Below are 12,056 nucleotides of genomic sequence, written 5' to 3' on the forward strand. Positions count from 1 at the left end.
TTCTCAGAGTCACCCTGTCTTAGTTTGGGTTGCTATAACAAAATAGCATATACTGGGTAGCTTATAAACAACAGACATTTACTTCCCACAGATCTGGAGTCTGGGAAGTCCAAGATCAAGGTGCCGACTGATTTGGTGTCTAGTGAGAACCTGCTTACTGACCCAAAGAGGGCAGTTTTTTCTCTTGTCTTCCCTTGGTAGAGAGTGGAAGCAAACTCTCTGGAGACTCTTATAAGGACACTAATCCCATACATGAAGGCTCTACCCTCATGACCTCACCTAATCCTAATGCCTTCCCAAAGACCCCACCTCCTAATACCATCACCTTGGGGGCTAGGATTTCAACATATACATTTGTGGGGGACACAAACATTCAGACTGTAGCAACCCCCTTCTCTTTTCTCTCTCTACTCTTTTCCTAGGTGATTGTAGCCACTCCCATCCTCACACAGATGACTCACGAACATACATTTAGCTAGCCCTATCCTCTGGCTTCAGACCTGCATGTCCGATCAGATGACTAATGTCATCTTTTGGGTTTATCAGAGACATCTCAAACTCAGCATGTCGAAAATGGAAATCTTGCCCTTTCCCAGCGTCTTTTGATCCTCTTTCCCTGTTGCCGCCTCATTGAATGACACCACCATTTATGCATGCCAGAAACCTGAGAGTCAATTTTGACACTCCCTGTCACCTGCCATATTCAATTCATTACCAAGTCTTGTCAGCAACCACCCCTCAAATCCATTCATTCTCCTTTATCATTGCCTTAGTGCCTACTCTACTGCAGTAACTCTTTAACAGGTCTGATGTCAACTCTTGCTTCATCAGTCTCCAACCAGATGGATCATTTCAAAATGCAGATCTCATCCTGTGACTCCTCTGCTATATACACTTCAGATGCTTCCCATTGTTCCTAGAATGAAGGCATAATTCCTTGGTGATTTTTACCTACATCTGTTCTTCCCCAAGGTCAGCTCCTTACACATTGTCCTTTACTTTTGCATAGGAGACATGTTTCCTTCCAGTCTCAGTCCTATGTCTGCCTTTTTCCTTCGCTTGTAATTATTTTCCTGCTTATCTTTAGTCATCTTGCAAATCTTGGCTGAATCGTTACTTTTATGAGGAAACTTTCCCTTACCTATCTATTCAGGCAAAATCTCATCTATTTCAAGTTTCATCTGTAGTACTTTGTTACTCATTTACATCAATTTGATTGTTTAGTTTGTCCACTCAAGAATATTAACAACACTTCCCTTAATATTATCTGATTCAAAACCCATATTCACATTATGCCTGATTATCTTTGAAAAAAATATGTTTATTTTGATTAGTTCAAATCAGGATTCGTACAGGATCCCACACCACATTTGATTAGTCATGTGTGTTAGTTTTTTTCAATCGAGCAGAGGCGGGTTTTTGTAAATGAAGTTTTGTTAGAACACAGCCTTGCCCATTTGTGTGCATCCTATGGCTGCTTTCTCACATCAGTTGCAGAGTTAAGTGATTTTAAGTGAGACAATACAGACTGCAACTATTTGCTACCCAACCTAAGTTTAAGAAAAAAGTTGTGCAGTACCCCTTGCTTGCTTTGCTTTTTTAACTCTTCAACTCACATCTTTGACTAGTTGGTCAACAGGTAAGCCGTCTTACAGAATATCTCACATTCCGGATTTGTTTGTTTGCACCTTCCTGTGTCCTTCAATTTGTTCCCTCTCATCAATTTCTCTTGTAAACTGAAAATTAACTCTAGAGGATAGATCATTTAGATGGAATTTTTTGGCAAAAATACTTAATACGTGTTCCTGGTTATTTCATATTCTATCGTATTAGGAGATACGTAATGTCTAGTTATCTTGGAGATACTAAGATTGATTGGTAGGTTCAGATGGTGATAGCTAATCCTTTCATTCTAAATTTCACCATCATTCTTTCATGTGACTTTCATTTGACTAAACTGTTTTATTATATGTTGCCAAACGGCAAATTTCTAATTATAATGTTATGTGCATATTTGTGACATAGAGTTTTTCTGTAAAGAAGAATTTTCCTTCATCCACTGTGTAATCATAGTTGGAAAGAGGGGAGTAATGCTTAACTTCTTCCTTTTAATATTTAATTTTCAAAACTAGAGTTTGGTGCCTTTGGTACCTCTAGTAGTAATTGATACATTTTCATTTTTTTGTTTTTTTATTTATTATGAACTTCTGTTCATATTGTCCATATAGATTGTATGTTTTTGATCAGTCGCAGAGCAGTTATTCTTTTTGGTTTCTGATTGTTTCGTTTTTGGCCTTTGGGAGATCCCTTATGTTGCCTCTTAATGTCCTTTTGACAGGACTCCATTCATCTTTGACAGTTTCCTTGCTTTCTTCCTTGCTTTTAGGCCAACAAGATGTCTCAGACTCATTTGTATTAAATACATTTCTTGTCTCGGACCTAGAAGCCACAACGTTGTTGGTAGGTGATAGGATGCTCATTATTGAGGAGTTTGTAATTTTTGTTAGGTCTCTTCGATGGACAAAGCTGAAAAGATATAAATTCTTGTAAAGAAAAAAGATTATTAATACTCTTAGTTCTGATTCAAATTTCAGATTATTTAACAGAAATTCTGATTTGCTTTTTTGAATAACATTAATATAATGTTTTTCTCTTTATTCTGTTCTGTGTGTGTGTATACAGTTGTTTCACAATAGTATTGATATTATGACTAATTTTAAGTAAGTGAATGAAGTTTAGGATTTTTTTGTGTGTTTTCATTTGTCCTTAGAATATAACCCACTGAGTATATAATGTCAATTCTACATTTGAAAGTTAATTCAAAATAATTCTTTGTGTAGTTTCATTACCACTTGAGATACAATTAAATTTGTTTTAGTTTTCAGTTTGAGGGAATTTGTTCTTCTTCTTAGTTTAACTTTAGTTTTTGAGTATGTATAATTTTAAGCTGCATTAATAGAGTATAATCTTTTCAACACTGTCCAAAACATGACACATCTAGAATAATGTGTTTACTACTTTTTGCCATATTTTAGGAATGACCAGCCTAGTATCAAGGGTGGGATGATATGAGTGGTTTACCCTGGATCTGGATGGCAATAAGGGGATATATTGTCTATGTCTGTAAAGAATTTCAAAACTATAATAAAACTAACAAAATTTGGTCTGGGTTTTTATTCTCACCATGCACCAGCAATTCTCAGTACTACCAGTGAGAAAGTACTTGTCCCTGCACTGAGTGTGTTGCTAAGAAGCTTATTAGGCAGTGTGAGTATCCAAAGGAGAGTAATAAGACTGACGAGGAATCCAAAAACCATAGCCCATGAGAGATGAACAGATTTTAATATCAATCAGAGAAGAAAAGATGAAGAAATTCACAATTTCCTCATCTATTTAAAGACTGTAGCATAAGGAAATAAGTTAGACTTTGTGTACTGAATTCCAAGTTTCATTACTGGGTAGAAGTTACAGAACAAATGGATTTAGCTTTATAAGGAGAAGTTTTCTAATTGTTAGAATTTACGTATCTGTGGAATGAGGCTATTTGTCAAACTAGAGAGTTCTTTTTCTCTTAAAGATGTATAGTAAGAGCAGTGTGAACATCTCACAAGGGATGTTAGATATTCTTCTGTGGATAGATCTTGCACAAGATGACCTCCTGGGCTCTCCCAGCCCTGTGATTCTGAGATCACAGTGCCCATTTTCAGGAATCCTCACTGGCTAGACCCATCCACTAAAATGAATCATCATCTTATTCACATCTAAGCCCCATTACAAGTTATTAATATCATCCCTTTCAGTGGAAATGAGAAATATTTTATTCAGTTATGCTAATGTAATTAGCTCATAATGTCAAATGCTTGAGAAGTTGAGATTGTAGTTCTGCTAGGTATTTGTTTCTCATGTCAAATGTCATACCATCAGTGAAATCGTTCATAACCACCAAAATTAACAATTAGCCCCTTCAGCCCCTGTTCCACCTTTATCATATTTTATTTGGTTAACAAATTTATCTTGTTTATTTTTTTACTCATTGATTCTGAATCTCCCTCTATTTAAATGTATATTCTGTGACAGCAGTCCTCAACCTTTGTTGCACCAAGGACCAGTTTTGTGGAAGTCAGTTTTTCCACAGACAGGGGCAGAATGGGGGATAGTTTTGGGATGAAACTTCCATTTCAGATCAGATCATCAGCATTAGATTCTCATGAGGAGCATACAACCTCAATTCCTCGCATGTGCGGTTCATAATAGGGTTCGTCTTCCTATGAGTATCTAATGCCACCACTGATCTGACAGGAGGCGGAGCTCAGGTGGTAATGCAAGCAATGGGGAGTGGCTCTGAATACAGATGAAGCTTCGCTCATTCAGCTGCCACTCACCTACTGCTATGTAGCCCAGTTCCTAACAGGCTTCAGAATGGGGGATGGGGACCCTGGTTCTATGAGAGCAGAATCCATGTATCTTTTTGTACCACTGAATCCCAAGCATTTAGTGTTGGTACATTTTTCTGTAAGGGAATCCATGTCTTTTGTTGGCTTTTAAAATGGCCACTTAAAAAAATTTAGGAACTACTATAAGAGTAATGTTGTCAAAATCAAATACTACTGTTGAGATTTTGAATCTGTGAAGGATAATTGCATTCTTTATATTTTGTCTTCCCTTCCAACAACATGCTAGTTAGTATTTCTTAATTTATTCAAGATTTCTTTTATGCCAAATAGTAAATTTTGATAATTTTCTTTATATAGGCCGTAAACATGTATTATTAATTTAATTTCTTAGTATTTTTTAATCTACTAATGGATCTACTAATGAGCTTTCTCAAAGGAAGGAAGGGAGGGAAGAAGAAGAGACATTGGAAAAGGATATACAGAATATTTTTATTAGTCTAGGTAAAGGTTAACCTGCCTCTGGTAATCTCATTTTTTTAAAGTTCTTTAAGCATATAGATAATTAAGAAAATAAATTGGCCAGGCACGGTGGCTCGTGCCTGTAATCCCAGCACTTTGGGAGGCTGAGGTGGGTGGATTGCCTGAGGTCAAGATTTCAAGACCAGCTTGACCAATATGGGGAAACCCCATCTCTACTAAAAATACAAAAGTTAGCTGGGCCTGGTGGCATACACCTGTAGTCCCAGCTATTCAGGAGGCTGAGACAGGAGAATTGCTTGAACCTGGGAGGTGGAGGTTGCAGTGAGCCGAGATTGCGCCACTGCACTCCAGCCTAGGCGACAGGGCGAGACTCCATCTCCAAAAAAAAAAAAGTTAGAAAAAGTTGCTATGAAAATGTGCTATAATTTTATTATCAAAGTACTGAAAAATACATTATTAGAAAACTTCACCTTGGAATCTTTTTTAAGCATTACTTTTTTGCTTGTGGTTTTTGTCATCTTTTATAGACTTGAATGTTGTTCTAGGACAGAATATGGTCATACTTTATTTTAGTGAAGCATAACCATATCGAATAACATTTCAGAACTATACGTTGCACAATCTTGGACATTTTCTTGTAAGAAGGCACTAAGGAAATTTTATTTTTGTGAAAGTATAATTCTTAAGTAACAGTGACTGTTTTATATGGGCTAGCTCCAGACCACATTTGCCTACTTCCCATGATCTTGTTTTTCTGATGTCCCAAGCTTTAAGTGTAGAGGTCAGAATGACATTTTAGGGCTCTAGGTTTGAATCTCATAATCTTAAAATGGATATTATTCAGTTTATCAAAAAGATCAGTTCTATTTTTTTTTTTTTTTCAGATTAAAAATAAATTAGGCCGGGCATGGTGGCTTATGTCTGTAATCCCAACACTTTGGAAGGCCAGGGTGAGTGGATCACTTGAGCCCAAGAATTTAAGACCAGACTGGGCAATACAGTGAGACCCTGCCTCTAGTAGAAATTTTAAAAATTAGCTGAGTGTGGTTGCACGCACTTGTGGTTCCAGCTACTTGGGAGGCTGAGGTAAGAGGATCACTTGCCCAGGTAGTTTAGGCTGCAGTGAGCTATGATTGTGCCACTGTACTCTAGCCTGGGTGACAGAATGAGACTGTCTCAAAAAAAAAAAAAAAAAAATTAGTTTTACCGAAAATAGTGCAAATAATTTTCATTTACCTTTAACTCACATTCCCAAATGTTCAAATTTTACCACATTTGCTTTACTATTGTGTTTGTCTCTTTTTTTTTTGAAACGGTTGAGGGTAAGTTTATGGACATGATGTCCCATTACTAAGTACTACATTGTGTATTTCTTAAAAATAAGGATATTTATCAAAATCAGGAAATTAACATTGATAAAAACTATTTTAAGTAAAAAATGCCTTTTTTCTCCTCCAAGTCAGGAATCTAATACCAAAATCATGTTACATATAGTTGTCTTCTTTCATCTTTTTTAATCTGGAGTGGTCCCTCCGTCTGTCTTTGTCTTTTATGGCCTTTCAAATTTGGAGAATACAGAACAGTTTTTTGTTTATTTGTAGAATGTCCCTCAATTTTGGTTTGCTTGATTTTTTGGGAATTAGATTTTGGCTATGCTGTGATCACATCAGGAGACACATGACATCTACTTGTTCCATTACTGATGTTAATGTTAACTGTGATCCCTTGTTTAAAGTGCTGGTGATACACGTTTTTCAAGAATATGGTTCTTGTATTTTCTTAAGTTTTTGCTCTCTTTTGGTGGATGGAGTCCTAGAATCCTTTCCAAGACGCAATAGAAATATCTCTTTAAATATAAGCCTACTTTAAAAGATTTTTAACTACTCTGTTTTGGAGATTAACAGCTTCTTAAGGCTTTCTCTATTTCAGAGGAATTTTGTTTTGTCTAATAATCTGTCTCCTGCTCTAGGTTGTAAGCTCCTTAAGGGTAGGATTGTGTGTACATCATTCCCCACCCTGTCTTCAATGCCCAGCACTGTTCCCACATGCAGTAGTTAGTAGTTACTGCTTGACTGATTGGTTGTTTGATAGGCTAGCGGTTGAATGGATGAATGGATTGTTCATTTGTGGAAATTTGCCCATTTCAAATCTTCTAACTTACTAGTTTTGAGTTCAACATACTTTAAAAATTACCTATCACCCTCTTGGTATTAATACTTTGATATAGTTTTGATGTGGTTCTTTAGACATGATTCTCAAGGACTAATAATAGCTAAGGCATATCACATGATATGTTCACTGTTTTGTTGATTCACCTTGTCAGATTGATTTTACATTCTCTTCTCTCTAGCTTGCTATTTTTAAATGGCCTGAAATGTGGCATCAGTGAAACTACTCTGACAATAATAGTAATAATTCTTATTGGTCCTCTTTTTTTTTGTAATATCACTTTAAAATCTTGGAGCAGTTTAAAATTTTTTACTTCTATGTTGTTCGCTTATGGGTTTGAGGCTTAGAGAGATCATACACCCACTATTATAAAGCTGCCAATGGGTGAGCGGGATTTAGATTTCTAAGTTTTGTCTTTCTTTAAAAAAATTTATTTTTGCAAGCACTTTTCCAAAGGATTTCTAAGTTTTCTGGCTCCTAATTCAGTGTTCTCTCTACCATAATCTCTTCCATATTGTAGTAGTATTATTGCCTACTTGCCAGGAACATATTCATAATACCATGAAGAAAAAGTATTTTGTATCACTTTGTTCTACCAAGGCATATTTTATGTGGTTCACTAATGACAGCCTCATATTTTGAGACTTTTCTCCCAGTGAGTATGCCTTTTCTCCCCTAAATAGACTTTTTAAAGAGCAGTTGTAGGTTCACAGCAAAAGTGATCAGAGAGTATAGAGTTGCCATATATCCCTTGGCCTCCAACTTCCCCCACTATCAACATCCTGTGCCAGAGTGACATATTTGTTATAGTTGATGAACCTGCATTGACACGTAATCATCCAAACTACATAGTTTACATTAGGGTTCACTCTTGGTGTTGTATATTCTTTGGTTTTTGACAAGTGTATGTATCCACCATTATAGTATTAGTAGAGTAGCTTCACTGCCCTAAAAATCCTCTATGCTTTGTATATTCATCCCTCCCTCCCCTCTAACTCCTGGCAACCCCTAATCTTTTTGCTGTCTCCATAGTTTTTCCTTTTCCAGAATGTCATATAAATGGAATCACACAATACGTAGCCTTTTGCAGATTGGTGGCTTTCACTTAGTAATTTAGGTTCCTCCATGTCTTTTCATGACTTCATAGCTCATTTTTTTAGCCCTAAATAATAATCCATCATCTAGATGTACCACCGTTTATTTATTTATTCATCTACTAAAGGACACCTTGGTTGCTTTCAAGTTTGGGCAGTTATGAATAAAGCTGCCATAAACACCTGTGTGCAGATTTTTGTGTGGATATAAGTTTTCAAGTCTTTTGGATAAATTCTAAAGAGCACAATTTGTGGATTGTACGGTAAGAGTATATTTAGTTTTATAAGAAACTGCCAAACTGCCTTCCAAAGTAGCTATACCATTTTGCATTTCCACCAGCAGTGAATGAGAGTTCCTGTTGTTCCACATCCTCACCTGCATTTGGTGTAATCCATGCTCTGGATTTGGGCCATTCAAATAGTCTATGGTGGTGTCTCATTGTTTGAATTTGCATTTTCCTAGTGATGTATGATGTTAAACATCTCTTCATATGCTTATTTGCCATCTGTATATCTTCTTTGATGAAGTGTCTGTTTAGATCTTTTGCCCATTTTTTTTCTGATTGTTCATTTTCTTTTTTATCTTTTTATTCTGACAGTTTTTTTTTCTCGGGCACCATCTAGTGAAGATACACAGAAAGCTTTGAGGACATAAAAAATGATTTATTTTTTCAAAGGAAAACTCCTCTCTTTCTCTCCTTTTACCTTTGTTTTTCAGTTATACCTGCCGCCACTTGCGGAGATATGTTTATGTGTTGGACAAACTGTATTTCCCCCACTCTCACTGTTCTACGCTTCAGCATTGCTTCTCGACCCTCAGTGACAATGGAGAGGAACTCTTGTCTTTAACTTGCTCTCACATTCTCAGATCCTATGCTTCCAGGTTATTAACCTCTGCTGTCCATTTACTGCATGCTGCATGTTGTATATGACTGATAATTGCATGTTTTAATAAGACGTGTCAATTAAATTATTAAAGAGAACATTTATATTTGAAATGGTACTAAATAATTTTTTTAAATAATAGCTGGATTTTGTTTCCTTACAAATGTCTTCTTAAGTAATTTATATTATGTTACATAGGAGAGAGGAAAGCTTTCAACCAAAGTTGTCTATAGAAACTTGCCAGAACTATTCTATACCTCATTCCATTTGGGAATCTTTTGATTTAATTTATAGTAGTTGGAGTGCTCTGATTTTTATATGAAATAGACTCTACAGTTACTATGACCTTTGAGTTCTCCTTCATGCAAGCACACCTGAGAGCTAGCTGTAGGATTTCACCTATGTTCCAATAGAGGTGCATTCAGTTGAGCAGGTTGATTTTATAGGAAGGCAGAAATTATACTATTGGGGTTTTGTATTTTTTACTCATTTTATTTACATACAGAGTGGCTATAAAATCATATAAAATCAGCAGGTTGCAATGTGTCATGGATGAATGTAGATTAAACATAATGGTGGTGGGTGGAGTAAGAAAGAGACAAGCTATCCATCTCAAATATCAGAGAAAATCAACACCTACTGTTTTGTGTGTATCATGCACCAAAATAGAGGGGCAGTATGACATTACCGCTTGTGCTTTGCAGTTAACATTTTTAACACAAGTTTTTTTTTTCCTAAGAGATGACTTATACTACAGCACTATACTGTTAGCTAGATATGATGATTTAAGGCAATATCTTCACTGCCAGATGATTTAGATGAAGAAGGAGAAAACTCCATGACAACCTTAACCAGAAATTAGCAAACACTTAGAATTTAAAATAGACCTTTTCAGATGATGAAACATATAAAACTTGAGACTATACATAATATCTAAGTGAAAACACTTGATTGCTAGGAAAGCAGTCTGGTGTGTAAGTTGACAGAGACTTTTTGTAGCAGATTTTATAGACTCATGATGTTGTTGATCAGCCTCTTACCGAGTCAATGTAGGTACTTTTGAGAAACAGAAAACTCAGTGTTAGAAAAGCAGGTGAAAATAATAGAATTAACTCTTAAGTATGTGATGTTAGAAGAATTTATCAAATTTAGCAAACTAAACCCAGTGACTTTCCACGGGCTTATGGAAAGTGAGGGAATATCAGGTAAGTTGCATGATGCTCTTAGGAATTGGAGACAGAGTGTGTCTGGTTTCAAGGAATGAGGAGAACTGCTGCTGATCATTGAACTTCTGAAATGTGCAGGATAATTGACCTCTTTTTGTTTTTGTTTTGTTTTTTTGTTTGTTTTTTGAGATGAAGTCTTGCTCTGTTGCCCAGGCTAGGCTGCAGTGACTCAATCTCACCTCACTGCAACCTCTGCCTCCCTGGTCCAAGCAATTCTCCCACCTCAGCCTCCTGAGTAGCTGGGATTACAGGTGTGCGCCACCACGCCTGGCTAATTTTTATATTTTTTGAAGAGACGGAGTTTCACCATGTTGGCCAGGCTAGTCTCGAACTCCTGACCTCAAGTGATCTGCCCTCCTCAGCCTCCCACAGTGTTGGGATTACAGGCATGAGCCACTACACCCAGTCGACCCTACTCTTATTTACTAGTGTATCATCAGGACTCTCGACAAAACCAATAGGAGATTTTATATGTAAGTGGAGAGAGAGAGACAGAGACAGAGCTATTTTGGGAATTGGCTTTGGCGATTGCAGGGGCTTGCAAGTCTGAAATCTGTAGGGCAGGTTGGCAGCCTGGAAATTCAGGTAAGCCTTGATGTTGCAGTCTCAAATTCTAAATGCACAGTGCAGACCGTCAGACAAGTGACTCAGGCAGGATTTTTATGCTGTGGTCTTGAGACACAATTCCTTCTTCCTCGGGAAACCTCAGTCTTTATAATAGCTTCAGCTGATGGGTGAGTCCCATTCATGTTATAAAAGGTACTCTGCTTTCCTTAAAGTCAACGGATCATAAATGTTAATCACATCTGCAAATACCTTCACAGCAACATCTAGACTAGTGTTTGACCAAACACTGGGCACAATAGTTTAGCCAGGTTTACATATAAAATTCATCATCACACTATGCTTCTCCTCTGTGTTCTTTGTTACCACGTATCTGTTCCATGTGTTTTTCTTTGTGTATATCCTATCCTGTCATATCTATCCTATGGTTTTGTGGAAACTATAAGCCTTCTGGGGGTAAACACTATATCTTGTTCATTGTTATACATCGTATAGCATGTCATGCCTGGCACTTGGTTAACCCTCATTAATACAGCTGGCAGCAGATTATAGCATTCGTCATGTGTGACAGAGGCCCCTGTCTTTTTTCTCCTGGAGTCACACTCCTCACCTAGCAGGAACAGGAGACAGAAATACATGTTCAGCTGGGAAAATAAAAGAAAATGAAAGAAAAAGGAGAAGGAAGACAAAGTAGAGAAGAACTAAAGTTTAAAAATGAGAGGAGAAAGATGGAGACACCATGTGGTGAAAGCAGTGTCCAATTCCTGAGCCCCCTTCCCCTGATGCCCAGCAAAGTTCAGCCAACACTCAGTTTCTGAGTCAGTGTAGAATTTAGTCTGCATTTTCTGTTTCCTCTTTCAACACCTTTCCTGGAACCCCCTCAAACCTTACCCACTTGGGTTTCTCGGTACTCTCAGCTGGGGTTTATAGTATGAAGCCTCCAAAGGGTATTTGTTCAATACCAAGCCCTCCTGAGGCCCTGCCAATTTTTTTCTGAACAACAGAGAAGAAATACAGTGTTAATATAGTGTAGTGGCTAGGGGCATGGGCTCTGGAGTTAAGGCTTCCTCCCCATACCCCCAACCAGCTTTCACTCCTTGCCTTACCACTTGCGATCTGGGACAGGACAGAGGTCACTGTTCTATTCAGGACAGACCTGAATAGATTTGCATAAAAGGAATTACCTGGCCATCTTCTCGTGCCATGTTCCTTTGCAGGTGACAAACATTTTGCATACACAGTAA

The 12,056-nt window shown here is 37.2% G+C and overlaps 1 protein-coding gene across 22 annotated transcripts in view; it reads left to right on the forward strand.

Annotated features, from left to right (window-relative positions):
* DYM (dymeclin) overlaps positions 1 to 12,056 on the forward strand; it is a 400,594-nt gene that overhangs the window by 222,746 nt on the left and 165,792 nt on the right. For 7 of the 22 annotated variants that reach the window (XM_055299759.2, XM_055299787.2, XM_055299766.2 and 4 more), the window contains one exon: positions 8,856 to 9,020. The exons of the other annotated variants lie outside the window; for them this stretch is intronic. In XM_055299759.2, the coding sequence (XP_055155734.1) occupies positions 8,856 to 9,020 (165 nt within the window). The remainder of the gene's footprint in view (positions 1 to 8,855; positions 9,021 to 12,056) is intronic. 22 annotated transcript variants of the gene reach the window in all.

The sequence above is a fragment of the Symphalangus syndactylus genome, chromosome 1 (genome assembly GCF_028878055.3).
Source record: "Symphalangus syndactylus isolate Jambi chromosome 1, NHGRI_mSymSyn1-v2.1_pri, whole genome shotgun sequence".
NCBI classification, from domain to species: domain Eukaryota; kingdom Metazoa; phylum Chordata; class Mammalia; order Primates; family Hylobatidae; genus Symphalangus; species Symphalangus syndactylus.